The sequence below is a fragment of the Theropithecus gelada genome, chromosome 16 (assembly GCF_003255815.1).
Source record: "Theropithecus gelada isolate Dixy chromosome 16, Tgel_1.0, whole genome shotgun sequence".
Classification (NCBI taxonomy): domain Eukaryota; kingdom Metazoa; phylum Chordata; class Mammalia; order Primates; family Cercopithecidae; genus Theropithecus; species Theropithecus gelada.
The window spans coordinates 32,693,609-32,719,489 of NC_037684.1; the positions used below are offsets into that span (position 1 = coordinate 32,693,609).

General features: G+C 52.2%; 1 protein-coding gene across 1 annotated transcript; it reads right to left on the reverse strand.

Moving 5' to 3' along the window:
- Positions 1-3,207: 3,207 nt before the first annotated feature.
- On the reverse strand, positions 3,208-21,758 carry ITGA2B (integrin subunit alpha 2b). Its single transcript, XM_025362045.1, has 30 exons — positions 21,415-21,758; positions 17,405-17,526; positions 17,219-17,316; positions 16,944-17,109; positions 16,673-16,722; positions 16,552-16,597; positions 16,331-16,459; positions 15,921-15,968; positions 15,695-15,738; positions 15,477-15,530; positions 15,286-15,338; positions 14,879-15,090; positions 12,248-12,430; positions 11,964-12,009; positions 11,751-11,855; positions 11,611-11,666; positions 11,367-11,518; positions 11,057-11,182; positions 10,001-10,068; positions 9,720-9,867; positions 9,056-9,148; positions 8,367-8,446; positions 7,658-7,738; positions 7,436-7,535; positions 7,184-7,336; positions 6,942-7,067; positions 6,355-6,468; positions 6,017-6,118; positions 5,396-5,512; positions 3,208-3,448 (listed from the first exon to the last, which is right to left on the reverse strand). Exons 1-30 carry the CDS (start codon positions 21,753-21,755, stop codon positions 3,389-3,391), a joined length of 3,273 nt encoding a protein of 1,090 aa, XP_025217830.1. The 5' UTR covers positions 21,756-21,758; the 3' UTR covers positions 3,208-3,388.
- Between the last annotated feature and the right edge of the window lie 4,123 nt (positions 21,759-25,881).

Here is a 25,881-nt window from a genome sequence, read left to right on the forward strand (position 1 = left end):
ATTGTATTGGAGCTCCCTCCCAGCCAGCAGCCATCTGCAGGGTGAAGAGTGGCTTCCTCTGCCTCCAGTCAAGCGACTCATGACAATGCCAGGCAGCCCAGGGCCAGGACGGAGCTTCATAGAGATCTCCTTCAGCTTTATCAGAATTGTTCAGGTCTAAATCCGAGTCTCTATGATCCAGCTCACATTTATGTCTTGTCTATAAGGACAAATGCCAAATGCTTTGCTGGATCAAGATAAGTTGACTGGAGCCATCCAATTGCAATGATGGAAGGAGGAGGCAATTTGGCTGGTGTTCAAGGATCACTGCTTAATCTTTTCTTAAATGCGTTCAGTCACCCAAATAGAAACCTGTTCCGAAACTTGCCATGCATGTATGTCAAAATATTCTTTTCAGAATTTACTATTTACACCTTTGGGTAAAATCAAATACCAACAGCTTTTGCTGTTGTATTGTTCATCAATGGCTTCCCCCAACACTTGGCGTCAAGTCCAAAGTCCTCCCCATGGCCACGGGGTGTTCCTGCCCCCATCCCCCATCTCCTGGACCCTTACCCACCTGCCTCCAGCCACATGGGCCTCCTTGCTTTTTTTGAACACACTAAGCCAGCTCCTACCTCAGGGCCTTTTCACTGGCTGCTCTTTCTTTCCAGAACATTTTATCTTCATGTAGCTGCATGGCTCAGTCATTCATCTCCCTGCTTATCTCATCAAAGAGGCCTTCCCTGACCACCCTACCTAAAATGTTAGCAGCACCCCTCCAAACATCCACCATATATATATATATGTATTTTTTTTTTTTTTTTTTTTGAGATGGAGTGTCGCTCTGTTGCCAGGCTGGAGTCTGCCTCCTGGGTTCAAGTGATTCTCCTGCCTCAGCCTCCTGAGTAGCTGGGATTACAGGTGTCCACCATCATGCCTGGCTAATTTTTGTATTTTTAGTAGAGACAGGGTTTCTCCATGTTGGCCAGGTTGTTCTCCAACTCCTGACCTGAGGTGATCTGCCCGCCTCAACCTCCCAAATGCTGGATTACAGGTCTGAGCCACCACACCTGGTCCACCCACATACAATCTATCACTCTCTCGTCACCTTTATTTTCACTCACAGCACTGACTGCCACTGACCATACATTTATTTATTTGTTTACTTTACTTTTCACCTCTGCAATGTAAGTTCCAGGAGGGCAGGGACATTGCTTTGTTCACTGCTGCATCCCAGCACTGGAATAGTGCCAGGCATGCGGTAGGTTCTCCATGATTATTTATTTTTATTTTTAATTAAAAAAATTTTTTTTTAGCCAGGGTCTCAGTCTGTCACCCAGGCTGGAGTGTAGTGGTGAGATCAAGGCTCACTGTAGCCTTGGCCTCCCGGGCTCAAGCAATCCTCCTGCCTCAGTCTCCTGAGTACCTGGGTCTACAGGCACACACCACCACACCTAGCTAGTAATTTTTATTTTCATTTTTATTTTTGAGATGGAGTTTGGCTTTTGTTGCCCAGGCTGGAGTGTAATGGCACAATCTCGGCTCACTGCAACCTCTGCCTCCCAGGTTCAAGTGATTCTCCAGCCTTAGCCTCCCAAGTAGCTGGGATTACAGGCGCCTGCTACCATGGCCAGCTAATTTTTTTGCATTTTTAGTACAGACGAGATTTCACCATGTTGGCCAGGCTGGTCTTGAACTCCTCACCTCAGGTGATCTGCCCACCTCGGCCTCCCAAAGTGCTGGGATTACAGGCATGAGCCACCTCACCCGGTTATTTTTTCAGAGACAGAGTCTTTCTCTGTTGCTCAGGCTGGAGTGCAGTGGCACGATCATAGCTCACTGCAGCCCAAAACTCCTGGGCTCAAGTGATCCTCCTGCCTCAGCCTCCCAAAGTGCTAGGATTACAGGCATGAGCCACCATGCCTGACCAATAAATATTTATTGAACCCAGGAATGAACAAATCCCTCAGGACTCCAGGGAGACCTCCCTACCTCTGCCTCTCAGCTGTACTCACCACAGCTGGAGAGCTGTCTTCCATCCTCATCTTCTTTCCTGGCTAAAGGCTCTTCTTGGTGGGTAGCCAGGGAGCAATGCTCGCTCTCTCTTCCCTGGCATGATGCTGCCTTCCTGAGGCAACAGCTGAGCCAGCCTCCCTCTGCCCCTTCTCACTCCAAACAGCTTTAAAGGCCTTTTTTGACAGAAAGGCAGGGAGAGCATGTTGTTTTTCCACACCTCAGGTCATTGTGAAGTTTACCCTTCCAAAATTGTAACAAATATGCTATTTAAAGCTGCCCTGGCTGGGCGCCGTGGTTCACGCCTATAATCCCAGCACTTTGGGAGGCCGAGGTGGTGGATCACCTGAGGCCAGGAGTTCAAGACCAGCCTGACCAACATGGTGAAATCCCTTCTCTACTAAAAATATGAAAATTAACCAGCTGTGGTGGTGTGCTCCTGTAGTCCCAGCTACTCAGGAGGCAGAGGCAGGAGAATTGCTTAAACCTCTGAGGCGAAGGTTGCAGTGAGCCAAGATTATGCCATTGCACTTCAGCTTGGGCAAGAGTGAGATTCTGTCTCAAAAATAAAAAATGAATTAAATAAATAAAGCTGCCCACCAAGGACACAGCCTGCCTTCTCTGATGCTCCCACCCCATCAGCTGCCCTCCCATCCCATCCTGCCCTTAGACATGTTCATCCCTCTCTGGTCTTCCTTGAGGCCCTGCCACCCTTTCTTCTTTTTTTTTTTTTTTTCCCTTTGAGACTGGAGTTTCGCTCTTGTTGCCCAGGCTGGAGTACAATGGCGCAATCTTGGCTCACTGCAAACTCTGCCTCCTATATTCAAGCGATTCTCCTGCCTCAGCCTCCCAACTAGCTGGGATTACAGGCATGCGCCACCAGGCCCAGCTTATTTCATATTTTTAGTAGAGATGGGGTTTCTCCATGTTGGTAAGGCTGGTCTCGAACTCTCAACCTCAGGTGATCCGCCCACCTCGGCCTCCCAAACTAGTGGGATTACAGGCAGGAGCCACTGCGCCTGGCTCTCCCTCTTTTCTTATACCTGCCACCCCAACTCTGCACTCCCTGACACTCCCCAAAGACAGTGATTTGCACACTTTGCCCTGGCAGAGACCTTCTCTGTTCACACTTCCACCAGCCCTAGGTCCCTGTCCAAAACATTTCTTTGGTCCTCTCTCCTCTGGCCCCAAAAGGAGGCAGCATGCTCGGCATCAGGGCTCAGTCTCTTTATTAGGCAGCAGGAGGGGGTGACCCAGCTCTGTTGGGAGGGAAATGACACCAAGAGGACCCCATGGAACAGCTCCAACCCAAAGCTTGGAGGCAACTCATTGGAGAAGGGGTGGTGCAGGTAGCATGCCCAACCCTCCTGCTAGAACAGTATAGGCTGCACCATCACTCCCCCTCTTCATCATCTTCTTCCAGGGGTGGCCGGTTCCGCTTGAAGAAGCCGACCTGGGGGTACACGGGGGCCAAGGTCAGGGTATAGAGATGATCTGTCAGCCCCAGAGCACGTGTGAGGAAGTATGCTAGCTACGAGCGCCTCCCTGGACCAGCACAGAACACGAACCCCACGGTACTCACAAATGGATGCCTTTTGACATTTACAGATAATGCATAGAACAAATGGTTGGGTTTTTGTTTCTTCTCCCCTGAGTTTTTTTTTTTTTTTTTTTTTTCTTTTTTTACATGGAGTCTCACTCTGTCACCCAGGCTGTAATGTAGTGGCTCGATCTCGGCTCAATGCAGCCTCCACCTCCCGGGTTCAAAAAAATGCCTCATGCCTCAGCCTCCCAAGTAGCTGGGTTTACAGGTGTGTGCCACCACGCCCAGCTAATTTTTAGTAGAGATGGGGTTTCACCCTGTTGGCCAGGCTGGTCTCAAACTCCTGACCTCAGGTAATCTGCCTGCCTCAGCCTCCCAGTGTGCTGGGATTTACAGGCATAAGCCACTGTGCCTGGCCTCTGAATTTTTCTATTTTATTTTTAGAGACAGGGTCTTTCTCTGTTGCCCAGGCAATCCTCTTACCTCTTAGCCTCCCAAGCAGCTGGGACTACAGGTGTGGACTACCACACCTGACTAATTTTTTTTAAAAAAACTTTTTTGTAGAGATGGAGTCTCACTATGTTGTCCCAAACTCCTGGCCTCAAGTGCTCCACCGCACCTGGCCCCCATCTGGAATTTTTATTTTATTTTATTTTATTTTTGAGATGAAATCTCACTCTGTTGCCCAGGCTGGAGTGCAGTGCCGCAATCTTGGCTCACTGCAACCTCTGCCTCCCTGGTTCAAGTGATTCTCCTGCCTCAGCCTCCTGAGTTGCTGGGACTACAGGCATGCGCCACCATGCCTGGCTAATTTTTGTATTTTTAGTAGAGACGGGGTTTCACCATGTTGGTCAGGCTGGTCTCCAACTCCTGACCTTGTGATCCGTCTGCCTCGGCCTCCTAAAGTGCTGGGATTACAGGAGTGAGCCACCGCACCCAGCCTGGAATTTTTCTTATACTGAAGTTTGTGTCTACGTGACTCGAGCATATGATGGTATGTGTTCGATTATTGTGGGTCTAGTGTGTGGTTTTCCCTGAAAGCACTATGTCTTCCCTTCAGTGTACTTGAGACTTCTCCAGGTGCAGAGGAGCGAGTGACCCTCCAGGGCCACATAGGAAGCGAGGAATAGGGTCTAAACCAGTCCTTGGACCTCTTGCCTCACTCAAGGGGAAGGGCAGAGCTAGGAGGAAGTGCGTCTTGTCCTCAAGACCAGCCAGGAATTCCTGAAGGCAGAACTTACACCCTATATACCCTCTATATCCTCTGATTCTTTCCGGTGGCAGGGGTGTCTAAAGGCCCCAGAATTTCAGGTGCTATCCTTTCCAGTAGTATGTACCTGGAAGTGTTCCCAGGAGAATGACATTTTTTGGGTTTGTGTGTTTGTTTTACCTTTTTTGCTCTACTAGAGAAATACATTCTATTTCTTTCTTTCTTTCTTTTTTGGAGATGGAGGCTCGCTCTGTTGCCCAAGCTGGAGTGCAGTGGCGTGATCTTGGCTCACCGCAACCTCCGCCTCTACTGCCTCAGCCTCCCGAGTAGCTGAGATTACAGGCATGTGTCACCACGCCTGACTAATTTTGGTATTTTTAGTAGAAATGGGGTTTCACCATTTTGGCCAGGCTGGTCTCGAACTCTTGACCTCAGGTGATCTACCTGCCTTGGCCTCCCAAAGTGCTGGGATTACAGGTGTGAGCCACCCCACTGGGCCGAGAATGACATTCTAATAATGGAGACATAGATCCCTGGTCCCTGGATTACCCACTTGGGTGGGCCACCATCTCTCCTTGACTCCCTGTGAGGCAAGGCGGGGCCAAGCCTGTGCCCCACTGGAGATTCCACTGTCCTTCACACCTCACCTTCCACATGGCCAGGACCAGGATGGTGAGCAGCAGCAGGCCGCCCAGCACACCCACCAGCACCCACCAGATTGGAATGGCCCTCTCCTCCAAGGCCCGAAGCAGCTGTGTCCGCACCTGGGGGCAAACCCACGTGTCTTCTCAGTCACCTTGACACCTGCCTTTCTTTCTTTCTTTCTTTCTTTTTTTTGAGATGGAGTCTCACTCTGTCACCAGGCTAGAGTGCAGTGGCGTGATCTCCACTCACTGCAACCTCCACCTCCTGGGTTCAAGAGATTCTCCTTACTCAGCTTCTCGAGTAGCTGGGACTACAGGTGCGTGCCACCACGCCCAACTAATTTTTGTATTTTTAGTAGATACAGGGTTTCACCATGTTGGCCAGGATGGTCTCAATCTCTTGACTTCATAATCCACCTGCCTCAGCTTCCCAAAGTGCTGGGATTACAGGCATAAGCCACCACACCCGGCAGACACCTGCCTTTCATAAAGACTCAAACCTCAGGCTGGTGACCTCCAGCCATGCCACCCACCCATACCACCCCTCAGACCTTCCTGACTGGTCACTGACTGGGGACAATGGGTCCTGCAGGACTGGTCTCTGCTCCAGCCCCCCACACTCACCTGAGCTTCCCCTCGTGGCAGGCTGAGCGGGGGCACGGCATAGGGGAGGGAGGACACGTTGAACCATGCCTGTGACTGCAGCACAAACTGATCCAGTGGCCTCTGGACAGGTTGGGGTTGAAAGCCATAAACACCCACACGAGTCCTATTGGTTGCAGGAGTCTGGGTCCCACACTCCCGGCGGGGAAGCCCTGCCTCTGGCCTAATCCCCTGCAATCCCCCAAAGTAAACCTTGCCTTCCCTCTCTTCCTGCCTTCCCACACCAAACCCCGCCCCTCCCAGAGCAAAGTGGTCCCCGCCTAGAAGGCCCTGCCCTGCCACCCTACGGCCCGCCCCACCTGGTGGAGGCTGGGCAGCCACAGGAAAGCCAGCACCGTGACCATGGCCCGCTGCCCGCGCGCCATCTCCTGCAGGTCACACTGCACCACAGTACAGGGCGCCGAGTCGCAGCTCTGAGGGGAGGCGTTGTCAGTTCCCAGCCCGTCCTGGCCCATCGCCCCATCACCCCCCCGGCCCTTACCCCCAGGACCCAACGCAGAGGGGGCTGGGGGTTCAGGGAGCGGTGGCTTCCCCATCAGGAAGGGCCTTGGATCCAAGCTTCGGATGCTGGCTCTCCACGGGCTTGCTCACATAGTCCCAGAGATGCAGGGAGGGTCATACCCCAGCACGCAATGCCCAGAGCTATGATAACCTTGCTTTGGCATTATTTTATGTTCCTTAACGTACTGGGAAGCTTTAAAAAAGTGCAGGTGTCTTTCAGCTCATCCCAGACACAAGCCAGTGTGCTCCTCCATGTTGAAGTGCTCCGTGGGACCAAGTGTGGCCCACAGAGGCCCACAGCACACCCGGACCCCTTCCCTCCTCCCATCCCCTCTGCCCCTTGGGCCCCGGGGAGGCCCCACTGGAGACCAGAGAGCCTGCTCACTACGAGAACTGGATCCTGAAGCCTCGAGGGCTGCTCGGGCTCTGGCAGGAAGATCTGTCTGCGATCCCGCTTGTGGTGGGCCGGGTGAACGGGGGAGGGGCTGGGTGTGGGCAGCCCCCAGTCCACCTGGTAAGGCAAAGGAGTGGTCAGGCCCAGGTATCTGCCGAACCCCAGCCCACAGAGGTGCCCCGGTGGTTGGTCTGGGGCCCCCTTCACAGCTCTTTCTTCCACCCAGCTCTCACCTTGAGGGGGTTGACAGGAGGCTGTGGGAAGCACTGAAGGCCCCCCTGGGGCTGTATATCCAGGATGTAGAGCAGGTCGGAGTGCTGGGACTGCCCCGGGAGGTGGATGCTGAGGTGAAGGCCATTCACAGTCCCAGGGCCATTGTTGTGGAGCTGGAGGGGTGGTGGTGGCAGGGTGCGGGGAGCTCAGCCCCTCACCCGGAGTTCTGAGGACTCGCTCACCCCAGCCCGGGACGCGAGGCTCCTCCCTACCTCATAGGTGTGCTCCACTTTGGGTCCCCGGCTGTCCAAGCTGTTCTGCTCCCTGTCACCTTCTTCTGCAGCCACCACCAGGGAGGCTGGAAAGGAGTTCCTGCAGGTGCCCAAGACCCCCAGAGAGAGTGTGATGCCCTGACTGGCCTGTGGGGTTCCCCAGCGCCCCCTGGAGTTGAGAGCCCTGAATACCACCTCCATTCTCCACCCCTGGCCTCTCACCCTCGCAGCTCCACTTGGGCCTCTGCCCGGACTGGCACATCCAGCAGCACAATCTTGCTGTTTGGATTCTGGCTGTTCTTGCTAGAGGGGAGGGGATGAGGAGAAACAGGGCCAGGGACACCAGCCCAGTGACTCTCTGAGGGTGAGGCCAGAATTTTAGAGAGTTCAGAGAAAGCTAATTATACAAACAGCATGCCACACTGAAGTTAGGCCTGGGAAAGAACGTCCTCTACGGCTCCCAGACTCAGATGTAAGTCTCTGAGGAAGAAAGGGAACTAGGCTTCTTCAAAGACCTTTTTTTTTTTTTTTTTTTTTTTTGAGACGGAGTCTCGCTCTGTCACCCAGGCTGGAAGGCTGGAGTGCAGGGGCCCAATCTCAGCTCACTGCAACCTCCACCTCCCAGGTTCAGTTCAAGCTATTCTCCTGCCTCAGCCTCCTGAATAGCTGGGATTGTAGGTGCACACCACCACACCCAGCTAATTTTTATATTTTTAGTAGAGATGGGGTTTCACCATGTTGGCCAGGTTGGTCTCCAACTCCTGACCTCCAGTGATCCGCCTGCCTTGGCCTTGCAAAGTGCTGGGATTACAGGTGTGAACCACCGTACCTGGCCTCAAAAGACCCTTTTGTATGGAAGGGAGCTGAGGGGCTCTGCACGGGGGTCAGACAGGGGAAGGGTGGTGGGTAGGCACGCTTGCTGGGTCAGTACCTCCGGATCTGCAGCTGGAAGGACACAGACTCCCCAGCCTCTTCCAGATTCCCCACGCTCACCAACATCACAATTCCTATCTGGGAGATGAGGAGGGTCAAGGTCACTGCCCAAATGCTCCACTTCGGACAGCCCTGCCCTGAATGTGGCCTCCAGTCTTCACCCTTCAAGATCACCATTATTCTTTCTTTTCTTTCTTTTTTCTGAGATGGAGTCTCGCTCTGTCACCCAGGCTGGAGTGCAGTGGCATGATCTCGGCTCACTGCAACCTCCACCTCTCAGGTTCAAGTGATTTTCCTGCCTCAGCCTCCTGAGGAGCTGGGACTATAGGCGTGTGTCACCATGCCCAGGTAATTTTTGTATTTTTAGTAGAGATGGGGTTTCGCTATGTTGTCCTGGCTGGTCTTGAACTCCCGACCTCATGATCCACCCATCTCGGCCTACCAGTGTGCTGGGATTACAGGCGTGAGCCACTGCGCCAGGCCACCATTATTATATCTATTTTACCTGGAAGCCCACTGGGTAAAGGGGCTCAGAGAGGGAAAGTCACTCACCCAAGCACATGGGGCGAGGGAGTGTGAGGTCCAAGATTCTGGCCCAGAACTATGCGGTTCTAAAACCTCACCCCTAAAATCTGGTTGTTCACGAGCCACTGGTGGAGACCCGGCACCACGACCCAGCAGCCTCACCTGGGTGTTCTTCTTCATGGGATTGCCCAGCTCACACAGCACCACCCTGGTCTCATTCTCTTTCTTCTGGTTACAGATGAGTCTCTCAAAGCCCTTCAGGAGAGCAGTTTCAAGAAAGAAATTACAGAGCATCAGCGTCATATATATATATATTTAAGCTCCCTTGGAAGGTCTGGAAAGATTTATGTGCCAAGGTAGGGAGGGGGGTTTCTTGGGGTGGGATCTCAAGGGACTGTCACATGCTAGTGTGTGTATTGCTGTAGCACTATTACTTTTTATGCATTTTCATTTTGGAAATAAAAAACACAAAGCATTAGAGTATGACCCCATTATTATAAACTACATTAACAACATAAAAAATAAATATAGACTTATGTGAGTGCCAGTCAATATTGAAAAAAAGACTGGAAGGAAATCCTCCAAATGTTAACAGAGGTTCCTGTTAACATTTGGTTCCTAAGCCTTTTTTGTTTTTCTGGTTTTTGTAATAGAGTTCTGGAATTCTGTGCCATTAGCAAGTATTCCTCTTTCAAATAAAAAATAAAAAATTACATCTTTGACAGCAAAGCAGAAGAGAAGAGAGACTTTCAGGGAGGGAGACGAGAGAGCCAAGGCTCCAGCGACTCCCAGGTCCTGTGTACTGTTCCCAGGGTGGGGGCTGTACCTCAACGTTGCTTCGGGCCCGCATGTAGTGGGCCCCCTGGGGCAGGTGCACGGCCAGCTCTGCTTCATAGGCTCCCTCGCCCTCGTTGGCTGTGTCCATCTGCAGCTCCAGGACATTATCTGCCCCAACTAGGAGCGGGGAGCCTGTCCTGTGGGGAAAGAGGAGTGAAGCCAGATGGCTTGGGTCTGGGCCCAGGATGTGGGAAGAGAGGGGACTCAGGTGGGGAGCAGGTATGACAGGCAGAAAGGGCCAGGATCGGGCGGAGTGGGAGGCCTCCTCACACGCTGGCAGTGAGCTGAAGCTGGGGCACACACACGTCATCTTCCCCGCAGTCCAGGACGATTCGTGTCTAGGGGGACACATTGGGGTGTGTGGGTAAGCTGGGGACGTGTGAGGTTTGGGGATTACATCAGGGTGAGGAAAACAGTGGGCTTTGGGTTCACATAGGGGCTTAGGGAGTAAGAAGATCTGAGGATGAAAAGGAGTTTGGAGATGGGGCTCTGGGGTTTATTTGGAGGTTTGAGACAATGTCAGGGTTTATCAATTTACATTAGAGCTTAGAGGATACTGGGATTGTTAGGTGTTTATTTTATTTTTTTGGAGACAGAGTCTTGCTCTGTCGCCCAGGCTGGAGTGCAGTGGCACAATCTTGGCTCACTGCAAGCTCTGCCTCCCTGGTTCACGTCATTCTCCTGCTTCAGCCTCCCGAGTAGCTGGGACTACGGGCGCCCACCACCACACCTGGCTAATTTTTTGTGTGTGTATTTTTAGTAGACATGGGGTTTCACCGTGTTAGCCAGGATGGTCTCGATCTCCTGACCTCGTGATCTGCCCACCTCGGCCTCCCAGCCTCCCAAAGTGCTGGCATTACAGACATGAGCCACTGCTCCCGGCCTTTTTTTTTTTTTTTTTTTTTTTTTTTTTGAGACAGAGTCTCGCTCTGTCACCCAGGCTGGAGTGCTGTGGCACAATTACTGCAACCTCTGCCTCCCAGGTTCAAGTGATTCTCCTGCCTCAGCCTCCCAATTAGCTGGAATTACAGGTGTGCATCACCATGCCTAGCTAATTTTTTTGTATTTTTAGTAGAGATGGGGTTTCACCATGTTGGCCAGGTCAGTCTCCAACTCCTGACCTCAGGCAATCCGCCCACCTCAGTCTCCCAAAGTGCTGGCTTTTACAGGTGTGAGCCACCGCGACTGGCCGGAGTTTGAGGTTTTCATTACGGTTTGCAATCACATCAAGGTTTTGGGGTTCACATTGCATCTTGGCACTAACTCTAATCTTGACTTGTTGTCAGGGGTCCTGCACCTCCCTTGCCTGTCCACACCTGTCCCTACCTGCTCCTGCACATGGGTGTCTCCATGCAGCACGACAGCAGGGGCCATTCCAGCCTCCGTGGGCGGCAGGGACACATTGAGGCTGAGCACAATGGGGCTCAGCTTGTCCCGGAATTCTGCCTCATCCTAGGACGGGGGCAAGAGTCAGGCCATCTTGCTGCCATACACATCCCACCTTCTGGCCAGTAGGCACCGTGTCCTGACTACCCCCGGACTCACAGCACCCAGCTCAGTGCCCCGGGGCTGGAAGAACAAGTGCAGTGGGTGTGTTCTACTCGCCCAGCCCTGCCAATCCCCTGCCTGGGCATACTCGAAGGAAGGCCATGGTGGTGTGGCAGATGGGGCTGTGCTTTCCGCCCAGATCCAGGTTCAGGGTGGTGCCTGCCTGTTGAGAGCCCAGCAGCAGCACCCGCCGGCCCTGGCGGGGCTTCTGCCGGTCCAACTGCAGCTCGGCATTTAGGGCTGGCAGGGCAAGCAGAAGAGTCAGGACCTCCCTGGCCAGCCTCCGGGGGAGTCCAAGCCCACCTCCCTCCTATCCCCTTCATGCCACTCACACAGCTTCTGAGGAATGTTGTGCCCAGTGGCTCCAACACACATCTGGATTTTGAAGCTGCAAAGACGTAAGTGGGGCTCAGGGGTTGGGGCCTTTCTGAGGTCCCAGATCCTTCAAGGCCCATGCCCTCTGCCTCCTCACCAGCTCACGGGTGTCTTGGTCTGGGGTAGGACACAGCTCTTCACAGCAGGATTCAGTGAATCTTGTACCAGTAGCTGGACAGAGGCCTTCACCACTGGCTGAGCTCTGATGGGATGGGGTGATGGGGTAGGCTTGCCACTGTGGCTCCTCCTGGCCTGGCCTCCTCTGATGGCATGGGACCTTCCCCATCCTGCCCCTGGAGCCAGCGCTTACCTGTACACAGCCACCTGGTTGGCCCCGTAAGCTCCCACAATCAGGTCTACAGACATCGAGGAAGGGGTCAGAATTGGCCATTAGAGAGGGCGTGGGATCCTCATCTCATCTTCCCAGGGGTTTCCCCACACCACCTCCCCCACTGGAGGTTTCACCCAGCCCCTCCGGCAGTCCACAGTGGGACACCAGGCCAGCCATGAGCCCCTGGCTGTGTCTCTCGGCACTTCCAGCAAAAGTCCAAGGGCCTTTCTTGGGCATTTCTAACTGGAGGCAGTCCAGGGCACCTGGGTATCCGTTGTCATCGATGTCTACAGCACCTCGAAGGGAGAAGCCAAAGGCAGAGCCTGTGGGGAAGGGGCTGTCCAGGACCTGGGAGGGACGTGAACTCAGCCCCTCACTCTGACCCAGGAACACCAGCACTTGGCCCCGGCCACTGGGACCCCCGTAGGGGGCAGCCACTGCAATGTCTGGAAGAGTAACAGAAAGGGAGTGGCTGATTGTTATGCAGCCTCCCTAGATGACTGTAAAGCTTTCCTGAGCTTCTCTGGGCACATCCCAGGAGACCGGGAAAGGGGTACAAAGGGTAGGTGAAGGAGGCACTGCCTTACCCTCCAGGAGTTGACAATCAGGTGGGAGAGGGACCTGCCAAGTAGGATTGCTATAAAAACAGTGACAACTCTCACTGTCTATTGAGGAAAATATATCCTGAAAATTAAGCATCATTATTCCTTTTTCTAAATTTATTATTATTATTATTTGAGATAGAGCCTTGCTCTGTTGTCCAGGCTGGAGTGCAGTGGTGCGATCTCGGCTCACTGCAACCTGTGCCTCCCCCGTTAAAGTGATTCTTGTGCCTCAGCCTCTCTAGTAGCTGGGATTACAGACGCCTACCACCATGCTCGGCTAATTTTTGTATTTTTAGTAGAAACAGGGTTTCACCACATTGGCCAGGCTGGTCTCGAACTCCTGACCTCAAGTGATCTGCTCACTTTGGGCTCCCAAAGTGCTGGGATTACAGGTGTGAGCCACCTTTTAACATTTTTTTATTTTTAAGACAGTCTTGCTCTGTCATTCAGGCTGGAGTGCAGTGGTGCAACCATGGCTTACTGCAGCCTCAACCTTCTGGGCTAAGGCAGTCCTCCCACCTCAGCTTCCCAAGCAGTTGAGACTACAACCACCATGCCCAGCTAATTTTAAAAAATTTTTATAGAGACAAGATATCCCTGTGTTGCCCAGGCTGATCTCAAACTCTTAGGCTCAAGTGATCCTCCTGCCTCGGCCTCCCAAAGTGCTGGGATTCCGGGTGTGAGCCACCGTGCCTGGCCATCTAGCATCTATTTCTAACCTCTCCATTCCATCAAGCTCCCAGCCCCGTCATGTCCTTCAGCAGGTGACATAATCCCTTACTTCAGGAAGAGAAGCAGCCCACTGTTATGCTATAATCCCATACTGACTTTCTTCCCGCTTCCCCATTTGACCCTGGAAGAGGTTTCCCTCCTTTACCCTGACACTGGGCCAGTCATCTTCCCACCCCCTGAGGCATCACAGGGACTCTCTGCTGGCTCATCCCCCCATTTCCCCACAACATCATTTTCAACCTACTCCATGTTCTTCCACATTGAAATAATCTTCCCTTGACCCTCATCTCTTTTCCATAATCACCTTTTCTCTTTTTCCTCTCATAGTCAAACATGTCCTTTTATTTTTTCTTTCTATTCCTCAAATTCCTTTTTACCACAAACCCGTTGAAAGAGCTGTTTACATTAGCTGCCTCCAATTTTTCACCTCCATTCATACCTTACCCAATTGTATTCTGGCTTTCGACCCTACCTTGACCTGAATCAATTTATGTCACTGTCACCAATAACCTCCTCCCCTCTTTTTCTTTCTTTCTTTTCTCTCTCTCACTCTCTTTCTCTTTCTCTCTTTCTTTCTTTCTTTCGCTGACATGGAGTCTTGCTCTGTCACCCATGCTGGAGTGCAGTAGTGGCACAATCTCAGCTCAGTGCAACCTCTACTTCCTGGGTTCCAGAGATTCTCCTGCCTCAATTTCCCAAGTAGCTGGGATTACAGGCATGAGCCACCGTGCCCGGCACCCTCTTCTTGCTAAAGCCCATGGATATTTCTCCAGCCCCATCAAATTGTACCTTGCAGCAGCATCAGGAGCTGCAGCACCCACTTCCTCCTGCACATGCTTTTTAACACATGCTCTTCCTTGAGTCCCTGGCCATCACACCCACTGGGTTCCCTCCTCCCTTTCTGGACACTTCTCCGTCTCTTCCTCAGACTCACCTCCTGTATGAGTCACCTAAATGCTTTTGCTCCCCAGGGCTCTATCCTGGGCCTCTTCTAATTTCACAGGTCCCGGGACCTCATCCACTTTCCCCAAACCCCTGTCTCCCATTCAGATCGATCTTGTGGAAGCGGGGAAAGCCACTCCCACTGTTCTTTGGATATTTCTGCCTAAAGCACCCAAGCCCTTCAAGCTCAACAGGTCCAGAGCTGAACTGCTGATCTCCCACCTCTCCCCAGCACCTGCTGCACGGCCTGAGTTCCAGGCAGTGGAGGGCATCACAGGCACCCAACTCCAATCTCTCCCCTGGCCCCACATCCAGTCTCCCACCAAGTCCTAAGAATCCAAGTCCTAAATATCTGTGAAGTCACTCCCATCTCTAACTCCACCGCCAAAATCCACATCCAGGTGGTCATTGTCTCTTGCCCGGATTAAGGCAAACACATCCTAATTAGTCTCCTTCATCTCTCCCATCTGCTCTCCACTTAGCACCCCAGGTGTCTAAGCTACATACTTATATGCTTAAAACCCATCCTGGTTCTGGCTGCCCTCAGGCCAACTCCATGCTTTTTGTGTGTCTGTTAACTCCTCTGCACCTAGTAGGGCTCCTCTCTTCCCTCACCATTGTAGCCATCCTGGTCGAGGTCGCCCAGGGGTGCGATGGCAGAGCCGAATCGCCCATAGAGCTGTGTGCCAGTCAGCAGGAGGCTGGGGGCACCCAGCGTGTGGGGGCCTCGCGGCTGCAGGAACAAATACACACGCCCCACTTCGGCCAGTTTTCGGTCTGCCCGGCTCTCCATATACAGTGGAGCGCCCACCAGCAGGTCATGCCTCCTGTGGGCCAGATGAGTGGTTATATGGGACTGGACCAGGGGGATGTTGGGGCTAGGGCCAAATCTCCCCCACCCTTGCTCTCCTGTTCCCCCGGTGAACACGTAAGGTGAGAGGAGGGGCTAGGAAAGAGAGACAGAGGGCAGCTCTGGTAATTTGGGACCCAACTGGGTAGGGGTGGGGCATATCCCTCCTCACCCATCCCCGTTGACGTCAGTGACAGCCACTGAATGCCCAAAATACGAAGCCATCTGCAAGATGAGGAGCACCATCATTCAGGTCGCTGGACCAGCATCCTCTCTAAGAAATGGGCCCTCACCTCCCGTGAAATATTCTGAAGTCTCAGTTACCCCTCCACCCAGCCACTCCCACTGGGACCTGGCCCCCACCTGCTCTCCATGTAGCCGGTGCAGCCTCTGGAAGTAGGAGCCCAAAATTTCCACCTGCACGGACAGCGAAGGGGAGAGCATCATTCTTGTACCCAAAGCAGCCTCCCACTCCAGGTGAGAAAGGGCGGTTTGGTGTGTGTGTGTGGGGGGCTCAGGGGTTGTCAGCCTGAGGACTGGGATAAGGGGCTTCGGGATGCCCAGTTGGTGGGGGCACTTACCGCTCCCAGCGTCCAGCTCCAAGTGGGGGCACCGACGACATACTCTGGCGAAAGGGAGAGCCAGGCTCAGGGAATGAGAGCCTTAGACCCTACCCACTTCCCGCTCCCCGTTCTGCCCCCAGGGAAGATTTATGTGCGGGAAGATTTCCCTACACAGGGGAGATTCCAGGACGGCGCTCCTCCCCGGGCTGGGCTCCCCAACTCCCGCCCTAAGTGGATTTCTTGCCTGTAGTGTTGAGATCCCCGTCGAACTCGCCCACGGCCACCGAGTACCCTGAGGACACGGGCGCAAATTAGTCTTTCCCGGGGGAGGAGGCAGGGAGGGAAAGGAGGGCAAGGAAGGAGGAGATTAAGGCCACTCAGCCCCAGCTCTGTCTTGTGCAGATGGAAAAACGGAGGCCTTCGAGGGGCCAAGCCCTGCCCCAGACTGCACTACGAGTACGCGGTGGAAGGGAGCGGTGGGCGCATGGGAGGTGGGCGGTCTGCGGGGAAGCCGCAGGAGCTGAGGGCGGGAGCGACTTAGGCGGTGGGCCGGCCGGCAGGGGTGGGCATGGAGGCTCCCGCAGGGGCAAGACCTGACCGTCTGCGGTGAGCGGTGACCCTTGGGGTGCTGGAAGTCTGGAAGGGAGGTGTTACCCCAGTAGCCGTCGAAGTACTCTGGGTTGCTGGAGTCGAAGGAGAAGCTCTGGGAGGACACGTGCCACAAAAGGATGCCTGGGCGGTAACTCGAGAAAATATCCGCAATTGGAGCCTGGGCCAGGAGACCTAGGGCCGGAGGGACAGCGGGTGTGGGGCCCAAACCCCAGGGGTCTCCCCGGGCCGCGAGAAGGGAGGGAGGTATACGGATGGGCACGTACCTAAGAAATAATAGCCTCCAGGAGCCCCAAGCACCAGCTCCCCGGCCTGGAAGGGAAGCCCTGAGGGTGAGAGGGGTCCCTGTTTGGGAGTCGCCCCCGTCCGCTTTTGCTCCCTACTTGCCTGAGTGACCACGGAGCTGAAGCCCGCTTCACAGTAACGCTTGTCCGAGCCTGAGGGAGACAAGGAGGAGGGGTCAGCGCAGGGCTGGAGGGAGGTGCGCGAGCGCCCGGAGGAGGGCTGGTGGGATCCTACAGGGGCGGGGCCTGGAGTCGGCTGGGCCCTGGGGCTAGGCCAGATCCAAAGCAACCGCTGCGGCGCTGGGGGCGGGATCCGATGGGGGCGGGACTAAGTCGTCGCGAGTGGGCGGGGCCAGGTCGTCGAAGGCGCTTACTAAAATTATGTTCCACGTAAATGCGGCTCAGAGTGTTCCCGCGACAGGGGGAGTACTCGGCGCGGCGGCCGCTCTCTGGCTGAGCCAAAAAGCAGCTGCCTACGGGCGTCTTCTCAGCCTCCTCGGTCTTTTCTAGGACGTTCCAGTGCTGCCAGGGGGCGCAGGCCTGGAGAAAGGCCACAGGAGAGTGGGGAAGGGCGCGAGATTTGGGCTCCTGCCGGCCCCGCGTGTCCCTGCCCCCGACTGTTCCCGGTGCCCTGTACCGCGGGGCCCACCACAATGACGTCGCTCCAGCTGACGACCGACGCCCCTAGTCCTTGGCGGGCCTTGAAGGTTTGTAAAGTTTGGGAGCCTACATTTCGGGTCTCATCACCTGGAAGGCACAAGAAGGGGTGGAGGGCTGAAGCCCGGCAGTCCACGTCCCTCTGGCCCCACCCTTGCTCTCCTTGCCTGGGACTCACGGAGGTCAAAGAGTAGCGAGGGGCACTGGCCGCCCTCGGCCCTCCAGGGGCACAGGAACACGCCGCCCGTCTCCTCCTGGCTGGGACCCAGCGTCCGTGGGGCGCCCACCACGATGGCCACTCTGCATAGGAAAGCTGGGTGAGCGCCGCGCAGATTCCAGCGTATCCCAGACCCTGGCGCCGGCGCTGGGAGCACTGCCCGGAAGGCGATGTGGCATGGGGGCACCGGACCATCTTTCCTCAATGACACCTCACAGACCATCGAGGTGTACTTCATCTTATGGACAGTGAAACTGACTCTCAGCGCGGGCAATCACGTGCGTAAAGTAACCCAGTGAGTTGAGAGTAAAGCTGGGACTATAAGGGGTTTGAGATCTTTGCTGAAAAAGACCTAAATTCTGTACAACATCTCCATCCTTCCACCCATAACAAGAACCAGAGGTTCACATGCTCCCTAGAATGCCTGTCTTGACTGTTACCAGATCCCCTCTTTTTTTTTTTTTTTTTTTGAGATGCAGTCTCGCAGTCTCGCTCTGTCGCCCAGGCTGGAGTGCAGTGGCCGGATCTCGGCTCACTGCAAGCTCCGCCTTCCGGGTTCACGCCATTCTCCTGCCTCAGCCTCCCGAGTAGCTGGGACTACAGGCGCCCGCCACCACGCCCGGCTAATTTTTTGTATTTTTAGTAGAGACGGGGTTTCACCATGTTAGCCAGGATGGTCTCAATCTTCTGACCTCGTGATCCGCCCGCCTTGGCCCCCCAAAGTGCTGGGATTACAGGCGTGAGCCATCGCGCTGGGCCCAGATCCCCTCTTGAAAGCTGGTTTTAATGAGGGAAGGTAGAAGGTACCTCTGAAGTGGGGCTGGAGTGTGTGTGCTGATAGAGATGAGGACCCTAGCAGATCTAGGTTTAAATCACAATTCTGCCATTTGTGAAATAGGAATACCAATTTCACAACCAATGACTTTTTCACAACCAATCAAAACGGTCAGGAGTAGGCCGGGCGCGGTGGCTCAAGCCTGTAATCCCAGCACTTTGGGAGGCCGAGACGGGCGGATCACGAGGTCAGGAGATCAAGACCATCCTGGCTAGCACGGTGAAACCCCGTCTCTACTAAAAAATACAAAAAACTAGCCGGGCGAGGTGGCGGGGGCCTGTAGTCCCAGCTACTCGGGAGGCTGAGACAGGAGAATGGCGTAAACCTGGGAGGCGGAGCTTGCAGTGAGCTGAGATCCGGCCACTGCACTCCAGACTGGGCGACAGAGCAAGACTCCGTCTCAAAAAAAAACAAAAAACAAAAAACAACAACAACAACAAAAAACGGTCAGGAGTAAATGTAATAAATACGAGTAATGGTTAGCATGGTCCCAGCCAAATACATAACAAATGCTCTTGAAACAATGCTATAATTTTAAAAAATAATTTTGTTGTTTTGAGACCAGGTCTCATTCTGTTGCCCAGCTGGAGTGCAGTAGCACGATCACAGCTCACTGTAGCCTTGATCTTCAGGGCTCAAGCAATCCTCTCCCCTCAGCCACCCAAGTAGCTGGAACTGTGGGTGTGCAACACCATGCCTAGCTAATTAAAAAGCATTTTTTTTTTTTTTTGAGACGGAGTCTCGCTCTGTTGCCCAGGCTGGAGTGCAGTGGTCGGATCTCAGCTCGCTGCAAGCTCCGCCTCCCAGGTTAAAGTCATTCTCCTGCCTCAGCCTCCCGAGTAGCTGGGACTACAGGCGCCCGCCACTTCACCTGGCTAGTTTTTTGTATTTTTTAGTAGAGACGGGGTTTCACCGTGTTAGCCAGGATGGTCTCAATCTCCTGACCTCGTGATCCGCCCGTCTCGGCCTCCCAAAGTGCTGGGATTACAGGCTTGAGCCACCGCGCCCGGCCAAAAAACATTTTTTTATAGGCCAGTCATGGTGGCTCACACCTGTAATCCCAGCACTTTGGGAGGCTAAGGGATTACAGGCGTGAGCCTCTGTGTCTGGTCTATAATTTTTTTTAACCGCAGAATGTTTAAGTAGTGCCAATGGGATCACTACTTATAGGAGGGGAGATAAGCAGGAGTGGGCACAGGAAGGAGTTGAGCTGATTCAGGCCCAATGACAGCATTCGCCAACACCCACAAGCTCTGGAGCTAGAATGACCTTTCAAAATTGTCAGAGTTGGCCGGGCGCGGTGGCTCACACCTGTAATCCCAGCACTTTGGGAGGCTGAGGCGGGCGAATCACCTGAGGTCAGGAGTTCGAGACCAGCCTGGCTAACATAGTGAAACCCCGTCTCTACTAAAAATACAAAAATTAGCCAGGCATGGTGGCATGCACCTGTAATCCCAGCTACTCGGGAGGCTGAGACAGGAAAATCGTTTGAACCCGGGAGGCGGAGGTTGCAGTGAGCTGAGATCGTGCCATTGCACTGCAGCCTGGGCAATAAGAGCAAAATTCTGTCTCAAAAGAAAACAAGAAAAAAAAAGGCCCGGCGTGGTGGCTCATGCCTGTAATCCCAGCACTTTGGGAGGCCAAGGCAGGCGGATTACCTGAGGTTGGGAGTTTGAGACTACCCTGACAGAAACCCCATCTCTACTAAAAATACAAAATTAACCGGGTGTGGTGGCACATGCCTGTAATCCCAGCTACTCGGGAGGCTGAGGCAAGAGAATTGCTTGAACCTGGAAGGTGGAGGTTGTGGTGAGCCGGAGATTGCACTATCGTACTCCAGCCTGGGCAACAAGAGCCAAACCCCGTCTCAAAAAAAAAAAAAAAAAAAAAGAAAAAAAAAGAATTGTTAGAGTTGATGAAAGAGGGAAAGAGGGCTGGACCCTTATCAAATGCCTCCCCATCCCCCGCCTCCACTCTCCCCACTCGCCCACTTCTCATTATTCACTCACTGGATGTGGGCCACCTTGGGAGGGGACTTTGAGTGAACTGGCTGTCTTCAGCAGGGGAAATCCCCTAAGTGGCTGACACTTGAAGGCTATCTGCCATTGCCACCCATTGCCACCCCCTGAAGCTGGTGGGCACTGTGTCTCTCACGGTAAGTAGCTCAGGGTACACACTATGAAGAGGAGCCAAGACTCTAATCTTGGGCACTCTTGATTCTGAAGCCTGATCAATACTAACCATTAATGACCTATTGCTTCTTTTCAAAAATTTATAATGTTGGTGGAGATGAGGGAAATGGAATAGAAATGCAAGATTGGGGAGGGTAGACAACTTTAGTTCTGCAAATCAATTTTAGGACATGTGCTCCTCTCCACGTTTCTTTCTTCTTTCTTTCTTTCTTTCTTTCTTTCTTTCTTTCTTTCTTTCTTTCTTTCTTTCTTTCTTTCTTTCTTTCTTTCTCTCTCTCTCTCTCTCTCTCTCTCTCTCTCTCTTTCTTTCTTTCTTTCTTTCTTTTTCTTTCTTTCTTTCTTTCACAGAGTTTCGCCTAGGCTGGAGTGCAATGGCGCGATCTCAGCTCACCACAACCTCTGCCTCTCGGGTTCAAATGATTCTCCTGCCTCAGCCTCCCGAGCAACTGGGATTACAGGAATGCGCCACCATGCCCAGCTAATTTTTTTTTTTTTTCTTTTTTTAGTAGAGACGAGGTCTCTCCATGTTGGTCAGGCTGGTCTTGAACTCTCGACCTCAGGTGATCCACCCGCCTTGGCCTCCCAAAGTGCTGGGATTACAGGCGTGAGTCACCATGCCCAGCCTCCTCTCCACATTTCAAGGTGTTGAGGGTGGTGTGGTTCATACAACTGACCCTTGGGGAAAAAATAAAGCATCAACTCTTGTCTTCCCTTGGTTCTTGCTATAGTTTCAGTGCCCATCACCACACCTGTGCCCTGCCCTTACACCTTCACCTGAGCCAGTCCCCCAGACCTCAGCATTCTTGACAAGAAATCAACCTGAATAGGCCCCACAAGTCACCTTGCTCAACTGCCATAACAAGTGGGAAACTTGAAGCCCCCAGAAGCAGTGATGGGGAGGGGTCCTGCTCTTTCCCAATACCCAAACTTCCCTCATAGCTCACCTCCCATGGCTGTCCTTGTGGAAGTCCAGTGAAAATCCAAAGTGGCTGCCATTGGGGCCTGCATAGAAGGTGAGATGCACTGGGTCCAGGTTCAAGGCCCAGGCTGGAGGGGCAGCACAAGGTCCCAAGAGCAGCAGCACCCACTCCAGAAGCCAGAGGGCTTGCAGTGGACACAAAGCTCTGGCCATCTTCCTTCTTCCACAACCTCCCAGGCAGGAATGGACCAGCTCCTCCTTCTTCCCTTCAGATTCCTCCACAGGAAGTCTTTTCTTATCAAACTGCAACCCCAAGTAACTTGCTGAGCAATGGGCAGAGCAAAGGGCTATAGCCCCTGGACTCATGGTGGCTAGAATTGTCAGGAAGTGGGTGAGGCCATGCTCATGGCTGGATGCTCATGGCTGAAAGCCATGAGTCCTCCCTTTTCCTGAGAATAGTTTATTACCAAGTCCTATTGGTTCTGCCTATCAACGATGTCTCTTGAATCTTTACCCCATCTCTAATACCACCATGCTAGTCCAAGCCACCATCACTTTCTGCTTGGGATACTGTGATTGTGAACTGGTCCATACCTGTCTACTCTAGCCTACAGTTCTAATCTCCTCCCTTCCCCCATCTGGCTGTACAGCTGTGGTGCTTTGTGACTTAGCCAGAGGTTGGGGAAGGAGAAGGAAGCTGCTGCCCTCTGATAAAACCTGAGGCTGCTGTGTCTTTTTGGATACGGCATTTACCCGCTTCCTCCTAGGACCTTGGGCGGCCTCAACCAGCCATACTGGCGCAGCAGCTTCCTCACTTGTCTGTCTTGAGCCAAGTTTTAGTGTGGCCACAGCAGTGCAGTCAGTGCTGGGGACAGGGTGGTGAACGGACCTTGGTCTAGGTGGCAAGGATATTGGGGATAAAGTGGAGTTATTCCAGGGCATTTTGACTCCCAGGTTCTGAGATTATGCATTAGCTGTTCAGTTGAAGGTAGGCCCTCAATCCTTTTTGGGTGATGGAGCTCTTGTCTAACCATTAAGACTTGATTCTGGTTGGGGTCTTTGCCTAGGGGAGCCTTCCCTGACTCCTCAGGCTGGCCGCATGGGCTAACACACATAGGCACAGTATTGAGCACACTGTTTACTCATGGTCTGTTCACAGGATTATGTAAATGAGTCCCTTGGGAGCAAGGCTCCTTGCTACAGCCCTAGAGACTACCCAAGAGTCCAACATGTAGTACGTGTATTGCCGAACGACTGGACGGAAACACACACTAAGGATGGAAGATGCAAATATAGGGTGACAAAGTGAAGGGATGAGTTTTGAGCAGAAAGGCAAAGTCATTTTCTCTGGGTAAGCGGAAGAGGAGGAGTGCCAAGTCTTACTGGCACTCATGCCTTCCCAAAAAAGCAGGTTCTCAGGAAGGAGATTCAAGAGGTCTGCTAGGGGTAATCATAGCCACATTTTCCTTTTGATTTCTATTTTCCGACCAAACTTAACCATTGCTGTATCCTGCTCAACCACCCTGTGCCATTTTGAAGTCCCCTCATAATTTACTACCTCAGCATAGAGCTAAGAATCTTATCCTTTATAGGACAGGAAGCTAAAAGCCTAGACTTTGGTCTGAGCCTTCTTCATTGCTGAATTCCCAGTGTCAAGTACATGGGAGGCATGTGATTAATGTATTTGCTAGAATGAATACTTAACCCAGTCTTCTACTTACCCTTCTATTCTCCCACTGTCCTCAGGTGAGTGAGTGCTGTATTACTGGTGTATTCTGTGAGGCCAAATATTAAGTCACATTTCACTCAAGTTTTCAATAAGTATTTACTCTGTTCAAAGCACTGTGTTGATAAAGGATACAAAGATAACCATCAGGCCAGATACAGTGGCTCACGCCTGTAATCCCAGCCCTTTGGGAGGCTGAGGAAGGAGGACGGCTTGAGCTCAGGTATTTGAGACTAGCCTAGGCAATACAGTGAGACCTCGTCTCTATTTTAAAACTATAAAAAATAAAATATTTTAAAAACTCCAAAGATAGCCATCAAGGAGCCTTAACAAACAGCCCAGAAAGAGTTAAGACATGAACACACGTAACCGCAGCAGAGACAGTAAAGCATACCTTGAAAAATATACAGATTATCAAAGTCATCTATCATTGTTCCTCATAACAACCTTAGGAAATAAGTACTATTAATGCCCATTTTATAAACACAGAACTGCGGCACAAGAGTTTTAGGTGAATTGCCCACATTTACACAGCCAACGAATGGCAAAACTAAGATTCAAACATGGGTTGCACTTGAACTCATGTTCAAGTTGCCTTTTGTTAGAGAATGAAAGGGTTTTTAGGCATAGAGAATACATGAGAGCAGCAAAGGAACACAGAGGTGGGGAAGGACAAGTAGTTGACTCAGCATAGCAGAGTGCTTAAAGGGGTGGACTGAGGCGCAAGGTGGGAAAGGAAAGCTTGGGGGTTCTAATTACTGAAGGTCCTTGAATACTGTATTAAGGAATCTGAACTTTAATCCATGGGAGATGGAAAATCATAAAGATTTTAGCCAGGCACGGTGGCTCACGCCTGTAATCCCAGCACTCTGGGAGGCCGAGTGGGTGGATCAGGAGTTCGAGACCAGCCTGGCCAATATAGTGAAACCCCGTCTCTACTAAAAATACAAAAATTAGCTGGGCGTGGTGGTGCATGCCTGTAATCCCAGCTACTTGGGAGGCTGAGGCAAGAGAATTGCTTGAGCCTGTGAGGCAGAGGTGGCAGTGAGTCGAGATCATGCCACTGCACTCCAGCCTGGGCGACAGAGTGAGACTTTGTCAAAAAAAAAAAAAAAGAGAGGAAAAGAAAATTATAAAGATTTTTAGGCCAGGTGTGGTGGCTCACGCCTGTAATCCCAGCACTTTGGGAGGCCAAAGTGAGGATTGCTTGAAGCCAGGTGTTTGGGACCAGCCTGGGCAACATAGTGAGACCCTGTGTCTACAGAAAAATTAAAATTAGCCAGGCATGGTAGTGCACACCTGTAGTTCCAGCTACTGAGGAGGCTGAGGCAGGAGAATCACTCGAGCCCAGGAATTTTAGGTTACAGTGACCTATGATTTTGCCACTCCACTCCAGCCTGGGCAAGAGAAAGACTATGCCTTAAAAACAATTTATTTATTTTTATTTTTTGCTGGGCATGGTGGCTTACAGCTGTAATCCCAACACTTTGGGAGGCCAAAGTGGGCAGATTGCTTGAGGCCAGGAGTTCGAGACCAGCCTGGCCAACATGGCGAAATCCTGTCTCTACTAAAAATACAAAAATTAGCTGGGCGTGGTGGTGCACACCTATAATCTCAGCTGCTTGGGAGGCTGAGAAGGAGAATTGCTTGAACCCAGGAGATGGAGGTTGCGGTCAGCCACGATTGCGCCATCGCACTCCAGCCTGGGCAACAAGAGTGAAACTCCATCTCAAAAAAACCACACAAACCACAAACCAAAAAACGCGTTTTTGAACTTTTTTTTTGGCTCAATTCTGATACACAATCCTCAGTTAATGGTGTTGTACTTGGCTCATATTCTTTTTATTTTTGAGACAGGGTCTCGCTCTGTCACCCAGGCTGCAGTGCAGTGACCTGATCATGGCTCACTACAGACTTGACCCCTGGGCTCAAGCAATCCTCCCACATCAGCCTCATGAATAGCTGAGACCACAGGCTTGTGCCACCACGCCCAGGTAATTTTTAGTTTTTTTTTTGTAGAGATGGGGTCTTGCTATGTTACCCAGGTTGACCTCGAATTCCTGAGCTCAAGAGATCCTCCCGCCTTGGCCTCCCAAAGTGCTGGGATTATAGGCATGAGCCATTGCACCTGGCCACTTTGCTCATATTCTTGAACATATAATCAAAATGTTTACCACGTATTAAGCGCGAGATACACTGAGTGCTGCGGGGGGGATATAAGAATCACTCCCTGTTCTCTCAGAGATCACAGTTTTACTGGGAAGCAGTGAATACAGAATGAGTTGCATTCAGATTCTGAAAAGCCAGTAAGTTTACACAGAACAGGGAATTAGGTTCTAGTCAGGAAGGCCACCGAGGAAAATGCTGCAATAATTGAGATATGAGTTGGTAGAAGTGAGTGAAGCTATCTTTGGCAAGTAAGAATGGAAATGGCTGACGAGGCCTGAATTAGTCATCAAGGGTGAAGAGGGAGTACTTTCATGTTTCAGGCCAAGGTGGTCATTTCTTTCTGGGTAAGGATCTTTGCTATTTTAGGAATATAGGCAGATCTGAGCACTCAAACCCAGGTTCAAGTTGAATAGCTTCTCTTTAATCAAAGGGAGAACACAGATGTATCAAAGAGTAGGAAAGAAATGTATCAAAAGAGAGTAGGAAAGAAAGCCTTTTCTTCTTGAAAGGCTGAGGTTGAGAGGGAAAACTAATTTATCACTATAACTCTATGGTAGCTTTCGATGCTAAATTTTCCCTGCCTCTTTTGTGATTTTT